Source organism: Xyrauchen texanus, chromosome 29 (genome assembly GCF_025860055.1).
Source record: "Xyrauchen texanus isolate HMW12.3.18 chromosome 29, RBS_HiC_50CHRs, whole genome shotgun sequence".
NCBI classification, from domain to species: domain Eukaryota; kingdom Metazoa; phylum Chordata; class Actinopteri; order Cypriniformes; family Catostomidae; genus Xyrauchen; species Xyrauchen texanus.
In genome coordinates this window covers 38625635-38644077 of record NC_068304.1, presented here as the reverse complement: position 1 = coordinate 38644077, position 18443 = coordinate 38625635, and the positions used below count along the sequence as shown (strand labels likewise).

Here is an 18443-nt window from a genome sequence, read left to right as displayed (position 1 = left end):
GTCACAAGGGCTTAATCTCAGTATCAATGAGATTTTGATTTGATTTGTAATCAAAAGTCCAATTGTGCAAATATATGTTTCTGCTTAACCCTTTCAGATTTTTACCGAAAGGGTTAAATGAGTTCTAAGGACAAATATTTTTAATGCAAGCCAGGCCTCATGCCATCCCAGATCTGCTGAAAGAAGTTTGTTTGAAATCTTTGTAAATTTATAAAAAAAGAATAGGCACACCTATTTTTGGGCAGTTTCTCCCATTCTTCTTTGCAGGACCTCTCAAGCTCCATCAGGTTGGATGGGGGAGCGTTGGTGCACAGCCATTTTCAGATCTCTCCAGAGATGTTCAATCGGGTTCAAGTCTGGGCTCTGGCTGGGCCACTCAAGGACATGCACAGAGTTGTCCCGTAGCCACTCCTTCGTTATCTTGGCTGTGTGCTTAGTGTCGTTGTCCTGTTGGAAGATGAACCTTTGCCCCAGTCTGAGGTCCAGAGCGCTCTGGAGCAGGTTTTCATCAAGGATGTCTCTCTACATTGCTGCATTCATCTTTCCCTTGATCCTGACTAGTCTCCCAGTTCCTGCTGCTGAAACATCCCCACAGCATGATGCTGCCACCACCATGCTTCAATGTAGGGATGGTATTGGCCAGGTGATGAGCGGTCCCTGGTTTCCTCCAGACGTGACGCTTGCCGTTCAGGCCAAAGAGTTCAATATTTGTTTCATCAGACCAGATAATTTAGTTTCTCATGGTCTGAGTGTCCTTCAGGTGCTTTTTGGCAAACTCCAGGTGGGCTGTCATGAGACTCTTACTGAGGAGTGGCCTCCGTCTGGCCACTCTACCATACAGGCCTGATTGGTGGAGTGCTGCAGAGATGGTTGTTCTTCTGGAAGGTTCTCCTCTCTCCACAGAGAAATGCTGGAGCTCTGTCAGAGTGACCATCGGGTTCTTGGTCACCTCCCTGACTAAGGCCCTTCTCCCCAATCACTCAGTTTGTCCGGGCGGCCAGCTCTAGGAAGAGTCCTGGTGGTTCCAAACTTCCATTTACGGATGATGGAGGCCACTGTGCTCATTGGGATCTTCAATGCTGCAGACATTTTTCTGTACCCTTCCCTAGATCTGTGCATCGATGTAATCCTGTCTCGGTGGCCTTCAGATAATACCTTGGACTTCATGGCTTGGTTTGTGCTCTGACATGCACTGTTAACTGTGGGACCTTATATAGGCAGGTGTGTGCCTTTCCAAATCATGTCCAATCAACTGAATTTACCACAGGTGGACTCCAATCAAGTTGTAGAAACATCTCAAGGATGATCAGAGGAAACAGGAAGCACCTGAGCTCAATTTTGAGTGTCATGGCAAAGGCTGTGAATACTTATGTACATGTGATTTTTTTCGTTTTTTATTTTTAATACATTTACAAAGATTTCAAACAAACTTTTTTTCACGTTGTCATTATGGGGTATTGTTTGTAGAAGTTTGAGTAAAATAATGAATTTAATCCATTTTGGAATAAGGCTGTAACGTAACAAAATGTGGAAAAAGTGAAGCGCTGTGAATACTTTCCGGATGCACTGTAGGTCCATACAATGCAAGTGAATGGGTGCCAATATTTTGAAGCTCCAAAAAGCACATAAAGGCAAGTAATCCATACCACTCCAGTGGTTTAATCCATGTCTCCAGAAATTATATAATAGGTGTGGGTGAGAAACGGATCAATATTTAAGTCCTTTTTTACTATAAATTCTCCTCCCTGCTCAGTCAATCTCTACTTTTACTTTCACATCCTTCTTCTTATGTTTTTTGTGATTCAAATTCTTCATGCATATCGCCCCCTTCTGGGCAGGGAGAATAATTTATATTGCATAAATATTGATCTGTTTCTCACCGACACTTCTGGAGACATGGATTTATCCACTGGAGTCTTTTATGCTGTTTTATGTGATTTTTTTGGAGCTTCAACATTTTGGCACCCATTCACTTGCATTGTATGGACCTACAGAGCTGAAATATTCTTCTAAAAATCTTCATTTGAGTTCAGGAGATGTACAAAAGTCATACACACCTGGCATGGCATGAGGGTGAGTAAATGATGAGAGAATTTTCATTTTTGGGTGAACTATCCCTTTAATGCATGTGCAGATATAAAGAGAAGCGTCAATTTATTTCTTTACATTGACCCTTTTACATGAGATCTTAACACCATGAAAAGAATTTGAAGCATTTGAACGCATTGAACTCATTTTCAGACCTCTAGACTGTCTTGAAAGTCACTCATGCACAGTCACAGTCATGTTTTAGAGTTCATTGTGTACATAAGGGTCAGTTATCTCTAATGTGGGCAGGAAACATGCTTGCATACACAACTTATCTATCTCTTATTCTTATCGCAAATTGTGGTAAAGTGGTTCCCATTTCCCACACAATACACTGTATGTGTGTCTCTGACTGCAGAATGCAGCTTTCAAGGCAATATCTATAGCAATGGTGATGTTTTCAGTCCAGACGACTGCTCTAAGTGTACATGTGAGGTATGAAATCAAAAAGATTCACTCTCTGATTTTCATTCTTTACCTGGGTGCCGCTGGCATCTTCTATAGTTGATATTCTGTTGTCTTTGTTTTATTGTACAGAGTGGAAGAGTGGAATGTGAAGTGATTTCATGCCCATCACTATCTTGTTTACAAACGACTGTTCCTCTGGGATTCTGCTGTCCTGTCTGCCAAACAAGTACCCAGAATGCTCCTCCACACACACACACACATACTGCTGTGGCTGTAACATGTTTTGGTGATAGTATCAGATGCAAATAGCACAGTACTTTAATATCTGTGTCATTGAAATATAAAGTTGTCCGAGCTGATCTAGTTAGTAAAATCTAGTTTACAGCACATGTATTGAGTTCATAGAAATGCTGTCTTTGTGTTCTTGTTGGTTTCATACATTTTTAAAGAGCATTTAGAGCATTATCTAATATATATAGTAAGCTATATAATATAAGCTATGTTTTTGTTAGTGCACGTTATCGCTAATCAGATGATTTATTTAGCATAAAGTGTTAGTTCTTGTTGATTTTACACAAGTGGCGTTGTGCTTTATAAAATGTGCGCTTGTTGTTTTCTTTGCTGTTAATCTTTAGGATGTGATCATGAGGGGGATATCTATGAGAACGGCGATGTGTTTGTGTCTAGATCGAACCCCTGCCTCAGCTGTTCCTGTTCTGTGAGTCTTATGTGTTTGCGTTCGGGGTCAGGGGTCAGCTTTATCTTGCCTTTTACGGATGAAATTTCTAAACACGTTTTCAGAACCTGACAAAACCATCTTCACGGGGACATTCTTCTAAAGACAAGGTTTATAAATGAACAAACATAATTTTGTAATTGTAATCTAAATATTCCCAAAGGTGAATTTTTGGGGATTTCAATTAGTCAATAGTAATTAGAATAAGTTTCCACAAGAATAGAATAGAATAGAATAGAATAGAATAGAATAGAATCCATATTATAAATATCATCCGCTTCTGTCTCTAGAGGATAGGCAGACTGCGCTGTCGAAGTGCCCAGGGGCAGGAATGCACAGCCGTGCAAACAGAAGAAAGCCGCTGTTGTGCGCCGTAAGGTCCAACAGCATGCAGCAGAGGAATGACAGGAATTGGTGTGTAACTCGCAGCAATTGCAGACACGACCATCGCTCCGAAGAAATTTTCTGAATGAACTCCCGTATTCGCCCCACTTAAATACCCGTATGTCCGGGGGCGGGATATGCAAATACCATCTGCCAACTTCTCATTGGCCTTTTTTCATAGAACAGAGGTATATATCGGCGCTCAAGAGAGACCCCTAGAGTCGCTTCTCTGTCACAACGTGGAGAGAGCGACAGAAGGGGAACCATATTATAAATAGAATAGAACAGAATTGAATAGAATCCATGTGATAAAATAGAATATAAGAGAAACCATATTATGAATAGAATAGAACAGAAAAGATTAGAATGTAAAATAATCTGTATTATAAATAGAATAGAATCCATGTGATAAATAAAATAGAATATAAGAGAAACCGTATTATGAATAGAATAGAATCTATTATAAATAGAATAGAATCTGTATTATAAATAGAATAGAATCTGTAATATAAATAAAATAGAATAGAAACTGTATTATAAATAGAATAGAATAGAAAAGAATAGAATCTGTATTATAAATAGAATAGAATCTGTAATATAAATAAAATAGAATAGAAACTGCATTATAAATAGAATAGAACAGAATAGAATAAAATCTACATTATAAATAGAATAGAATAGAATCCATGTGATAAATAAAATAGAATATAAGGGAAACCGTATTATGAATAGAATAGAATAGAACAGAATAGAATTTAAAATAATCCATATTATAAATAGAATAAATATATATTATAAATAGAATAGAATAGAATTTGTATTATAAATAGAATAGAATAGAAAATAATATAATAGAAACCATATTACAAATAGAACAGAACAGAATAGAATAAAATCTACATTATAAATAGAATAGAACAGAAAAAGAATGTAAAATAATCCATATTATAAATAGAATAGAATATAATCTGTATTATAAATAGAATAGAATAGAAACCGTGTTATAAATAGAATAGAATAGAATCCATGTGATAAATAAAATAGAATATAAGGGAAACCGTATTATGAATAGAATAGAACAGAATAGAATGTAAAATAATCCATATTATAAATAGAATAAATATATATTATAAATAGAATAGAATAGAATTTGTTTTATAAATAGAATATAATAGAAACCAGTATTATAAATAGAATAGAATAGAATAGAATCCATGTTATAAATAAAATAGAATATAAGGGAAACCGTATTATGAATAGAATAAAACAGAACAGAATGTAAAATAAACCATATTATAAATAGAATAAATATATATTATAAATAGAATTTGTATTATAAATAGAATAGAATAGAAAAGAATATAATAGAAACCATATTATAAATAGAATAGAACAGAATAGAATGTAAAATAATCCATATTATAAATAGAATAAATATATATTATAAATAGAATAGAATATAATTTGTTTTATAAATAGAATAGAATTGAAAAGAATATAATAGAAACCGTATTATAAATAGAATAGAATAGAATAGAATCCATGTGATAAATAAAATAGAATATAAGGGAAACCGTATTATGAATAGAATAAAACAGAACAGAATGTAAAATAAACCATATTATAAATAGAATAAATATATATTATAAATAGAATTTGTATTATAAATAGAATAGAATAGAAAAGAATATAATAGAAACCATATTATAAATAGAATAGAACAGAATAGAATGTAAAATAATCCATATTATAAATAGAATAGAATATAATCTGTATTATAAATAGAATAGAACAGAATAGAATGTAAAATAATCCATATTATAAATAGAATAGAATATAATCTGTATTATAAATAGAATAGAACAGAATAGAATGTAAAATAATCCATATTATAAATAGAATAGAATATAATCTGTATTATAAATAGAATAGAATAGAAAAGAATAGAATATAATCTGTATTATAAATAGAACAGAACAGAATAGAATAAAATCTACATTATAAATAGAATAGAATAGAATCCATGTGATAAATAAAATAGAATATAAGGGAAACTGTATTATGAATAGAATAGAACAGAATAGAATTTAAAATAATCCATATTATAAATAGAATAAATATATATTATAAATAGAATAGAATAGAATTTGTATTATAAATAGAATAGAATAGAAAAGAATATAATAGAAACCATATTATGAATAGAATAGAACAGAATAGAATGTAAAATAATCCATATTATAAATAGAATAGAACAGAATCTGTATTGTAAATAAAATAGAATAGAATAAGTAATTCTGACTCCAAATACTGATTGGATGAACTGTAAACAGCCTTAAGTAAGGGTAATGCATTGATAATAGCTTTTTCTGAATATATTTTATAATAAGATTCATTATTTGTTGAACATTTGAGTATTTTGTCATAATATTGATGCTGCTGTGGATGTTTACACCCCGTATTAACCAGATGTGTAGCCAAATAAACAATAAAAGGTAACTGTGATTCTTCATCATTGGGTACTTTCATGTCCCAGGGGTTGAATTTTGAACTTTTTGTGATATGAATGTCACATTAAAACTGACTGGAATCGAACTTTTCAAATGCCGTTTTTGTCTAAATTGGACTGTTTTAGCCTTGTCCCAGACCAAGACAGTCAATATTATATTATGGAAATCTTTCCTAAAAATACAAATTATGTTTAAAACTATGACAATCTACACTAACAGTCAAATCATAAAGCATTTCGGTATTTACCAGAATGTGTGTTTCTTTGCAGAACAGTCGGGTGTCGTGTAACCCCATTCAGTGTCCACCAGCCCTGTGCCCCAATCCTTACAGGAGACCTGGGGAGTGCTGCCCGACCTGCTCTGGTATGCACTCACAAACAAAACAAAAGTACATTCTTCCATTTGATTTTTGTCTTAAATGTGTTTTGTCATGACTTGTCCTCCTCAGCGTGTGACGTGGACGGTCAGCCGTACAACGGCTCTTTCAGCACACTCGATGGCTGCCAGACCTGCACATGTCAGGTGTGTATCTCTCTCTCTCACACACATATACATGTATCACATATTCCTCTGACTAGGTGGATGACATGACCCCAGTCTCATGTAGCCAGACTTTTGACAACGGCTATGTTTAAACCTGGTGTTAAGATGCCTTTTGGGCAATCCAATCACAAGTGCAGAAGCGAGACACATTACCGTTTACCTGGTCATAATATGCATCACGACCCGGCCCCGCCCTCCGCCCTGTCACATTCCTCCATCGTTCTCTCTTTCCACGGGGAAGGTTGTGCCTTCCGCATCGTCAGCCGGCAGGTCATACCCGTATACCTGGATGAGGGAGGGACAAGGGGAGGGAAACAAAAGTGACACCTACACGCCTTAACACAGCGGCAGTGGAAGAGAGAGAGAAAAAACACTTACTCACCGGTTCTCTGATACGCCGTAGCTTGGTCTTCGGCCACTCCTCCACCCTCTAATGGACGTCAGTCGCACCTTCCCAGATGGATCGGAGACAGTCTTCCGGCCCCTGGCGGACAGAACGCCCAGCCGCGTTCTCGGGGAAACAGAAGGGGTCTCCCCCTCCCCTGGTAGCAGTTCTCCCCACTCGCGGTCGGCAGCCTCATACCCCGCCGCGTTTCAGCGGCTGGTAGGCGTCTCCTCTGCCCCTGGCAGCGGCCCTGACCGCTCCAGGCGGTTGGTTAGGAGCCCCTCCTCCCTTCGCAGTCGGCGGCCGTTCGTCCACTCTCAGGCTCCTCCGTCCTCCGGCGGATGGTCGCGGCTGCTCCGATAGGGTGTGGTACTAGTGAGGACTCTACTATGGCGCATCCCTCCACCATCCCGGATTTCAGCACCAGTGTAAAGGGATTCATGGAAAGGAGGAGGCGAGAACCGGCTTAATAATGATATAATACAATATAAATAATAGTTTAATGAAGAACTTAACAAAAAGACAAACACACACACAGGTGTCGGACAGCTGCCCGTAAATCTCTCTCTCTGTCGCACCGCCGTCTCCAGTCGGCCTTTATACCTCTCTGAGGCTTGATTAGCCTGATTAGGGCTAATCAAGGGCTAATCTAGGGCTAATCGTGATTCCGACGGGTGTGCGGAATCACGACCCCGCCCCGCACTCCGCCCTGTTACAGAGGGCTAATGCCAAAAACTGTTTTTCGTTTTTACGTGCCATTTACGGGTGAGTTTATCTGAAATAGACTGTACCGTAATAATAGTCCAGAATTGGAAAAACGTTTAGTGGCACAAAAAGTGATAATAAATAGCTACAAATGTGTGCAAACTGTGATCAGAATTGTTGTTACCAAAATAAGAGTATTTTTAGGGCTGTCAATTAATTAAATAATATGCCGATGAATTATTCGAATCAACACATAAATAAATATTTGCTGAGAAAGGCTCTCAAAAAGCAATGATTCAATATACTGTATAATGATTAATTACTTACAGTTTAAATAATTATAAATATCATATATTTAATATATAGCCCTCGATTGACACCCTATTATATAAACAGGCCTGTCAATCAATAAAAAAGTTAATCAATTTAATTACATAATGTGCCTATTAATTAATTGAATTAATCACAATTAATTGCATTTATAAACGTTTGCTGAGAAATCCCCTCAAATAAAAGTAATGAAACATAAAATGATTAAATAGTCATATTTAAATTATAAATTGTATTTATATTTAAATTATTAATATATGTTATAAATATAATTCAGATCATTAAAATGCATTATTAAATTATTTTTTAGGTCACTGTATCAAGTTAAACATAGTTTGAAACTTAGAAAAACAAAAAATGATCTTCGGCCAGAAGTGTTTGAACGCAGGAAGGAGTTTTCAAACAAGTGTAATGCGGCTGCGTGTTGTCTATACGACTTACTGCCCCTGCTGAAAACAGGTGGTACTTCAAGCTTGAATTCTTATATTCTTTTAACTTTATTCTCAGTCAGCTATTGTGTAACTACTACTGGAGCTGTCCTTCAGAAAAATAATTTGAGAGCTATATGAAAAGAAATGATACATTTTGTATTTTGCTCATCAGGGTGGGACTCAAGCGTGTGTGGGCGTGCATCAGTGTCCCCAGACGTGTCATGACGGCGTGAAGCCGCCGTTCGACTCTTGCTGCAGAGATTGTTCCCGTTGTAACTATGAGGGGCAAGTTGTCCTAGACAGCGTCTCTTTCCAAGTCTCCCGTGACCGTGCAAACACTGTGTGTGCAATGTAAGACCATGATATCCAGAGTGAATTTCTGTTTTCCCTTTTTGGGATTAGTCAAACCAATGTATAAGATTAAAGCTTGTGTGTATGTTTGGCGATGTTAAAAGTCTTCCTTGTATACAAGCTTAATATGCAGAATCAACTATAAGTGTTTTGTTGGATGATTGCACCTAAAATGAAGTGACCCAAAGAAACTTCTTTATATTCATGATATTTGTATTAAAATTGTAAGCATGAAAAATAATTTTGAAAGTAATGATTAAGTTTTGTATACTCAAATGTATTCATTTTGTCTCTCAAAATACCCTATTTGTCAGTAAAATGTCTTATCAGAAATTGCTCAAAAACATTTACATTTACATTTATGCATTTGGCAGACGCTTTTATCCAAAGCGACTTTCAGTGCACTTATTACAGGGACAATCCCCCCGGAGCAACCTGGAGTTAAGTGCCTTACTCAAGGGCCCAACAGTGGCATCTTGGTGGTGCTGGGGCTTGAACCCCCGACCTTCTGGTCAGTAACCCTGAGCCTCAACCACTGAGCCACCACTGAGCCACCACTGCCCCGGTAGTGCAAAAACAAGTGCTCTACACTGGCTCTTTATGGTGTCTTGTGTTTCCGTTAGCTTTTTTGGGGTCATATAGCAGGGCTGGACAGGCAATCTGGCATACCGGCATTTTCCCGGTGGGCCGACGCACTTCAGGGCTGTTCAGGGCTGGACCAGCCAGGGGAGAACCGAGCAGGCCGGTGGGTTGGCCTCGAAGCGTGCCGAATGGGCCGTGAAAATTAGCCAACTTTTGTATAAATCCCCCCCCACTCAACAACTTTTGGGCCAGTTGCCATGTAAAATCCCGGGTCGATTTCTTTTCCCAGTCCAGCCCTGCTCATACAGTCAGCTTGTATAAAAAGCTCTGTAGAGGTATTTGCAATATTTCCCTTTAAAATCGCTACTAATCCTGGAGGTTTTGTGTGTGTTTTGTGTGTAGGGTGGGAATGTAGCCTGCAACACTGAGACCTGTCCTGCTCTTGCCTGTAATTTGGTGGAGACTGTTGGTGGACAGTGCTGTCCCCGGTGTCGAAGTAAGTGTGTGTGTGCATTATGTGCATCATGTTTCCTCGATTTCATGTCATTTCATTTAAGAGTAGCAGCTAAAACTGATCAGTGTTCTTTTGTTTCTTTGATATGAAGGTTGTTTTGAAGATAACGTGTGGCACTTGCATGGCTCTCAGTGGAAACACTCTTATGAAGCCTGCATGACCTGTACATGCTCCGTGGGTTATCGCCTATTTTCAACCACTGTTTCTTAGTTTTTCCAGTTGTCTCGTGTAGAGTATATCATCAATATCTCTCTTTCTCTCTCTCTCTAGGAGGGCCAGGTTCACTGTGACAGTGAACGGTGTGATGTCCGCTGTAGTAACCCGGTCTCTCCTCGTCCTGGATCCTGCTGCCCTGTCTGTGACGGTTTGTTCAATGTTTTAAAAACATAATTTAATCCAAAACTCATTCTTGACTCAATGCTTTCAATGGGGACAGTGCCCCCCAGCCCCCCCTTAGACCGGGTCATGCTCAGAAACTACTTATCTTTTTGTCTGTGTGGCAGGACGGAGGGCAGGGCCGGGTCGTATTTATTCACACCCGGTCCCTTATCAGGCTAATTAAGCCTCCGAGAGGGATAAAGGCCAATGGCACACGGTGGTGCGACGAGAGTGAGATAGTTTACGGACATGTCCGTCATGTGTGTTTGTGTCTTTTAAGTTATTCATTAAAATATTATTTATATTATCAAGCCGGTTCTCGAATACACTGTCGCATGGTCCTCGATCACTCCACCCTCTCAGGCGGACGACAGCTGCTTCTCCCCGTGTGGACCGGAGTCAGACTCACGACCCCCGGCGGTCAGAACGCCCCTCCATGTTCTTGGCGACTCGTGGGGACACTCCTCCACCCCTGGCAGCGGCCCTACTGCTCCAGGCAGTCGGGGAACACTTCCCTCCTCCCCTCGCGGACGGCGATCTTCCTCTGCGTTTCTGGGGGATGGCAGGGCTCTCCTCCGCCCCTGGCAGCGGCTCCTTCGCTCCAGGCGGTCGGGGAGTCCAGTCCCCACTCGCCTCGCGGACAGCGGCCATTCACCGCGTCCGGGCGGTCGGTCTACTCTCTCCCCCGGTGGATAGCAGCGGCGCTCCTCTGGGTGGACGGCAGTGTCGAGGACTCTGCGACTGGCATCCCTCCTCCTTCCCGGGTTTCGGCACCAGTGTAAAGCAGTCAATGGAAAGGAGGAGGCGAGAACCGGCTTGACGATACAAATAATAGTTTAATATAAAACTTAAAACAGAAGACACAAACACACATGACGGACATGTCCGTAAACTATCTCTCTCTCTCTTGTCGCACCATCATCTGCCATCGGCCTTTATCCCTCTCGGAGGCTTAATTAGCCTGATAAGGGACCGAGTGTGTATAATCACAACTCGGCCCCACCCTCCGCCCTGCCACAGTGTGACATTAAAAGCCCACCTTGTTTTTCTTTATTTTCTTTCATCTTTTTATGATCCATTCAATTCCTGAAGGATATTATCAAACCCATCCTAAAATGTTTCTAATTTAACACCTTTTTTGACCATTTTGACATTTCATGTTTGCAATTTGGTAAGAAATCCTGGCCAACAAACCTGGAATTGGTCCATAGCGATGCATTATATTGGAAAATTCTTGTTATGTTATGTAAGTTCTATCAGGAAGACTTTCACATGAGTGAAATTTAAGATGTGTAAGAAAAGTAATATCTTTGGCGTAAGCCTCATCTGGCGGTCCGAAGAAGTTGTACTTGGAACCGTCATATCCTGCCGGAGATAGGAGGCAGGGGCGAGGAGCCTACCCCCGTGCAGGACGGGACTCAACTGGTGGTGGTGGGGTGGTGGAGGTTGCCGTGTTAGCACACTAAAACAGCAATGTGATAGATTGTGAGCAGACTTATAAAGCAATGGCTTACATGCGATTGGCTAGGAGTTACCCAGCTAATGGTGCAATGATGTACAGCAGCTAGTCTTCCCGCTAGAACTACGCTGCGCTTACATTTATCATCTTCAGTCATCCAGTATCGTGAAGTAAACCCTGTATTACCCTGAAGGGGTTTATTTTGACTGTAGTTTATCTTACTACTTGACTACTTGCCAAATAAAGAAATGAATGGACGTGAAATATTGATTTGAGTTGAAATGATTTTATTAGCTTACTTGTAGAGATCACAGAGTGATTCGAGAAGTAGAAAAGATGACTCGCAATTCCCGGATGACTGGTCTGATATCACATTTTCCCTGGATGTGTGGGTCAGGCATGATTGACCAATCAGAATCAGGTATTCCAGAGAGCGGCGTAATATAACACCCTTCCAACATGCGTCAACCGATCAGTGTTCAACAATGCTGTGGTATAAGTTTGCAATAAACGTTTACCGATATATGTGTGGCATAATGGCTGACATTTAGTGCTTGTAACATTTGAGTTTGACACATCGATCTTTCACAGGTTGTAGTGTGAATGGAGTAGACGTCCCAAACGGGCAAAGACTGCCGCCTGGACCCCAGTGTGAGGGTGACTGTGTATGTGAGGTAAGTCGGAAATGTCTCTGTTTATGCACAGTTATATACTGTAATTGACATTTACATTTATTCATTTGGCAGACGCTTTTATCCAAAGCGACTTACAAAAGAGGAAAACATAAGGGAATCATCTTAGGGAGACATTGGTTCGAAAAGAGCCATACTACAAAGTTTCACTATCATCAGAATAGTATACAAAACAGATTTAAGTGCAACAAGAATTGTAATTTTATTTATTTATTTATTTATTTTTTTTTGTGGCTGGTTAAGTGCTTTTGGAAAAGATGTGTTTTCAGCAGTTTTTTGAAGATAGAGAGTGAGTCAGCTTCCCGGATTGAGTTGGGAAGGTCATTCCAACATGTTATGATGAAACAGACTCTGGGAAAGTGTTTTGGTGCCTCTTTGTTTTGGTACAACAAGGCGACGTTCCTTAGCCGACCGCAGGCTTCTGGTGGGAACGTAGCTCTGCATAAATGTTTTTAGGTATGCTGGAGCAGACCCAGTGACTATTTTGTCTGCCAGCATCAGGGCCTTGAATTTAATACGTGCATGAACCGGCAGCCAGTGGAGAGAGACGAGGAGGGGTGTAACATGTGCTCTCTTAGGTTCATTAAAGACCAGATGTGCTGCTGCATTCTGGATCATTTGGAGATTTCAGTAACAACTGGTAATAGCCATTAATAAAAAAACTCAAAAACATTTAAATAATGCTAAATTGAGTGCTGTCATTTTTTCGTTGATAAAATACTTAATCCTATCTTTGTTTACTGTGCAGGGACAATTTTAACTCTGCTATTCTGTTAAAGAAAGGCCGCTTTCTTCACTGTATGCTGTCATTTTTTACTTGAAACAGTACAGGTGTAATTCTTTTTTAAAGAAATTAACATTTTATAATTTTACAGGCAGCAGTGGCTGAGGTGGTGGAGCGGGTCGGCCACTAATCGCAGGGTTGGTGGTTCGATCACGGCCCACACGAGTCCACATGCCGAAGTGTCCTTGGGCAAGACACTGAACCCCAAGTTGCCCCCAATGGCATCAGCTCTGCCATCATGTATGAGTGTGTGTGTGAATATGAGTGTGAATGGGTGAATGGGACACAGTGTAAAGTGCTTTGGTAACCTCTAAGGTTAAAAATCCTCTATATAAGTGCAGGCCATTGAAGTAATAACAATAGAATTATGCACTTCTTTTGGGATTTTATGCTATTTAGAATTTATTTACATGTACATTTTTCAATTGCACCATAAATTTGCATATGCAAATAAGCTAATATATGTAATTTCACTACAATAAAAACCAACACTTGTATACGTTGAAACATATGAAAATGAGTCATGTGTTGTGGGCAGATTGCTGCCATCTGGTGAAAAAAAGAAAAATGACATGACTTGAAAATCATGTTATGACAATAATAGCCAGTAGATGGCAGCAGTGTTCTGTCCAGCCACCTACTGTGTAGTAATTATAAAATGTATCACAAATGCATTTGGATATGTATTTCGACATTATAAAACTGTTATTTGTCAACATTTTGCTTACGGTCAAACCTGACCATGGTGTTACAAAGAGAAGGCATGAACGTTGCGCAATCTTTTTGAATTTTCTCAGCAAAAATGCAGAACCCACACACATAAAAATGAGGGGGTGAGATCATGACACACACACACACACACACACACACACACATAAATTACCCCCGTGGAAAATACTTACATATGGGGAAATGAAGAGCCCTGAGGTGCACCTTTATTTGTGTGGTTGAGAAGTGGATTAATAACCGCATTCTTTCTTTCAGAATGGGAATATTCGATGCACACCGCATCCTTGCCCACCGACCCCCTGTCAATATCCAATCAGGAGACCAGGAGAGTGTTGTGCACGGTATGAATGTTTCATTGTGCTTTTTTTCTAAAAGAGCAAAAGAGAGATGCATCTGAGGTCAGATACTGTATGTTTTACCTTTACTAATAACTGTTGTGTTTGGTGTTCAGATGTGAGGAGTGCATATATGAGGGAGAGCGGTACGTTGACGGGCAAACCTTTGTATCAAGACAGGATCCGTGCTTGAGATGTGATTGCTTGGTGAGTGTCGAGGCGCTTAGAAAAGAAATAGCACACCTCACCTCTATAAGCCGCATGGGTTGCGGCATTGTTCTTGTCTTTAGCACAAATCTGTTAAATCACTCTGACAGGTGACCATCACAGATCTTTTGTGTGTGCAGGGTGGACAAGTGTCATGTGACCCCACAGAATCATCATGCCAGGCTGTTTACTGCACACACCCGACGAAACCACGCGGCCAGTGCTGCCCTTCCTGTGACAGTAAATAAGACAAACACACGCCTGCTGTCCTGGATCTTAACGGAATATATCACCCAAAAACAACACAGCAATTTAAAACCACATTAAAAGTAGTCAATACCACTCGTGCACTGTATTAAAAGTGTTCTGACGCCATATGATCACATTGTGTGATCAGAAAGAAAGTCATCTGGGTTTAGAGCGACAATAGAGTTAGCAAATGTTTTCATTTTTGGATGAACTGTCCCTTTAAACATACGGATTCATTCAGGTAAGAATGTGTTTTACTGTGTTACAGTGTGTGAATATGAAGGAAGGATTTATGAAAATGGGAAGGAGTTCAGGCCACCTGGTGGAGGTCCCTGTCTTCAGTGTATATGCAAGGTGAAACACACACACACACACACACACACACTCTCTCTCTCTGAATGTTCAGTAATATGGAAATCTGACTGCCACCCCTGGAGTCATGAGTTCGAATCCAGGGCGTGCTGAGTGACTCCAGCCAGGTCTCCTAAGCAACCAAATTGGCCCGGTTGCTAGGGAGGGTAGAGTCACATGGGGTAACCTCCTCGTGGTCACTATAATGTGGTTCTCGCTCTCGGTGGGGTGCGTGGTGAGTTGTGCGTGAATGCCGGATTGAATAGCGCAAAGCCTCACACACACTAGGTCTCCGTGGTAACGCGCTCAACAAGCCACGTGATAAGATGCACGGGTTGACGGTCTCAGACGCGGAGGCAACTGAGATTCGTCTCCGCCACCCGGAATGAGGCGAGTCACTACGCCACCATGAGGACTTAGAGTGCATTGGGAATTGAGGCTTCACGCTATTCTCCGCGGCATCCATGCACAACTCACCACACACCCCACCGAGAGCGAGAACCACATTATAGCGGCCACGAGAAGGTTACCCCATATAACTCTACCCTCCCTAGCAACCAGGCCAATTTGGTTGCTTAGGAGACCTGGCTAGAGTCACTCAGCACACCCGGGCTCCCCCAATATTCAAACTTATTAACAGCTGGTTTACATTAAACAAGTGACGTTCTGCATTCAAAATAAATGCAAAAACATATTTTAGAGGTATTGCATTATTTTTATTTTGCACATCCTTTCACAAACAGTACATGCTGTTGTGGTGGTTTGTCCCGTTAGATATTACATGCCGGTATAAGATCATTATTAGATCATTTCTGGCCTCATTTCTGTTACAGCAGTTGCACTTTGGGAAATGAAAAACAGACATTTGCGATCAGAGTTTGTGCTTTCCTTCTTGAAAAGTTCAAGTTGCGGGGAAAGGGGGTCTTATTAGAGTAGATCCGATAACAATGATGTGATCCTTGAAATATTATAATTCCTGTAAAATCCCGACTTTGTCCTGATCCACTGATCCTGGTAGAAATCTAAATAAGCACCAGTCTCCAATTCTCTTTAAGAAACGGGGGCGTTTCAACTACATTTGAACATTTTCAGCTCAATTTAAACAAAGTGCCTATTGAAATCAGTTCTTCTGCAGGTTAAGAAAAGAAATAGAATATAAGATCTATTTGTGTAGTACTTTAATGGCGCTTTTTCATTTTTGGCATTTGAGCACCATTCTGCTAAATAAATCCTTTTGTGTTCTACATTAAAAAAAAGCAGTTTATTTCAGAATATTGAATATTGTGTGTGTGTGTGTGTGTGTGTGTGTGTGTGTGTGTGTGTTGTAGCGGGGTAATGTGAGATGTCATCAGGAGAGATGCCCAACCTTGAGTTGTGCAAACCCCATTCCCCCTCAACCTAATTCCTGCTGTCCAGTGTGCAGTGGTGAGATATTCCCATTCATCATCCACTAACTCACAGCTTGCACAGGCCTCGTTCTCTCATAGAATTGTGTTCATTTTCTGCATGTGTGTGTGTCTGTGTGTGTGTGTGTCTGTCTGTGTGTGTGTGTGTGTGTGTGTGTGTGTGTGTGTGTATGTGTGTGTTTCTGTGTGTGTGTCTGTGTGTGTGTGTGTGTGTGTTTCGGTGTTTGTGTGTGTGTGTGTGTGTGTGTCTGCGTGTGTGTGTGTTTCTGTGTTTCTGTGTGTGTGTTTCTGTCTGTCTGTCTGTGTGTGTGTGTGTGTCTGTCTGTGTGTGTGTGTGTGTGTGTCTGCGTGTGTGAGTATGTGTCTGTGTGTGTGTGTGTGTGTGTATGTGTGTGTTTATCTCTGTGTGCATGTGTTTGTGTGTGTGTCTGTCTGTGTGTGTGTGTGTCTGTGTGTTTATCTTTGTGTGTGTTTGTGTGTGTGTGTCTGTCTGTCTGTCTCTCTTTGTCTGTGTGTGTCTGTGTGTGTGTGTGTGTGTGTGTGTGTGTGTGTGTGTGTGTGTGTGTGTCTGTGTGTGTGTGTGTGTTTGTAGGATGTGTGTGGAATGGTGATGTGTATGTGGAAGGAGACACATGGACTGATGCTGGCCAAAGCTGCTCTTGTACAGGTGGTGAGGTGGTGTGCGGTTATAGCTGTGAACCAGATCCTTCACCACCCTGTGCAGAACCAACCAGAACACCAGGTAAGAGAGCATATCACCCCAGTCCGCAGGTCTTTATATGTCATGTCAAAACTCTGGCAAATGAAAACAAAGTAAGTGTTATGCAACAAAAAAGCATAAAAAGATATTAAGCAAAACAAGACGGGGGTGACTATATTAATTTTATTCCTTGCCTAGATGGTCAGGAGACGTGCATTGACAACTTGACACCAGCTCCTCCTCAACCCTACGCAGACCCAACCAGAATACCAGGTATGAGAGAGAGAATTTTAATCACGATGCATCGATGAGAGTGTCTGTATTAAATGAGCTTCAGATGTGCATGCTTCTCATAGCATGACCCTTTATGTTTGGGGCAGGGCCGGGTCATGATTGCACACACCCGGCCCCTAATCAGTGTAAAGGGGTTAATGGAAAGGACGAGGCGAGAACCGGCTTGACAATATAAATAATATTTTAATTATAAACTTAACAAAAAAGACAAACACACACACACAGGTGTCGGAGAGCTGCCCGTAAATCTCTCTATCTGTCACTGCCGTATTCGGATGGCCCTTATCCCTCTTGAGGGCTAATTAGCCTGATTAGGGGCGGGTGGGTGGAATCCCAGCCCCGCCCTCCGCCCTGCCACAATGTTGTTATTAGGCAAAATGTAAAATATCTGTGAAGTCTTGTGCATGCATCTGAATGCACTTTTTCACATTTTCCGATTTTAATTGTAAATGCTGTCTAGTCACGTCACTGATTAAATTATGGCTGGTTTGTTGCATAGTCCCACTCATTGAAGAGCTCGTCCAATCGTCATATAGAGAATTATTTAAAAGTCCAATAAACTATCTTAAATGAAATTAAATTAAGCATCACTTCTGTGTGTGTTTGTAGGATGTGTGTTTAATGGTGATGTATATGTGGATGGAGACACATGGGCTGATGCTGGCCAAAGCTGCTCTTGTGCAGGTGGTCAGGTGGTGTGCGGTTATAGCCGTACACCAGCTCCTTCACCACCCTGTGCAGAACCAACCAGAACACCAGGTGAGAGAGAGAATTTTAACCATGATGCATTGAGTAGATATTTTAGTGGCGTACCTGTATTAACTGAGCCTCAGAAGAAGCTGGCCTCCAAACAGAATGAAAATACATTGATTTAAATATCCAATAAGCAATC

General features: G+C 40.4%; 1 protein-coding gene across 1 annotated transcript in view; it reads left to right on the top strand.

Moving 5' to 3' along the window:
* kcp (kielin cysteine rich BMP regulator) overlaps positions 1-18443 on the top strand; it is a 69911-nt gene that overhangs the window by 17772 nt on the left and 33696 nt on the right. Inside the window, 19 exon segments of the mRNA XM_052096775.1 lie at positions 2447-2523; positions 2626-2722; positions 3132-3214; positions 6396-6489; positions 6575-6648; positions 8693-8843; positions 8846-8871; positions 9856-9949; positions 10059-10141; positions 10238-10331; positions 12396-12478; positions 14265-14350; positions 14461-14551; positions 14692-14791; positions 15069-15154; positions 16480-16576; positions 17150-17299; positions 17456-17530; positions 18161-18310. Of these exon segments, the coding sequence (XP_051952735.1) occupies positions 2447-2523; positions 2626-2722; positions 3132-3214; positions 6396-6489; positions 6575-6648; positions 8693-8843; positions 8846-8871; positions 9856-9949; positions 10059-10141; positions 10238-10331; positions 12396-12478; positions 14265-14350; positions 14461-14551; positions 14692-14791; positions 15069-15154; positions 16480-16576; positions 17150-17299; positions 17456-17530; positions 18161-18310 (1791 nt within the window).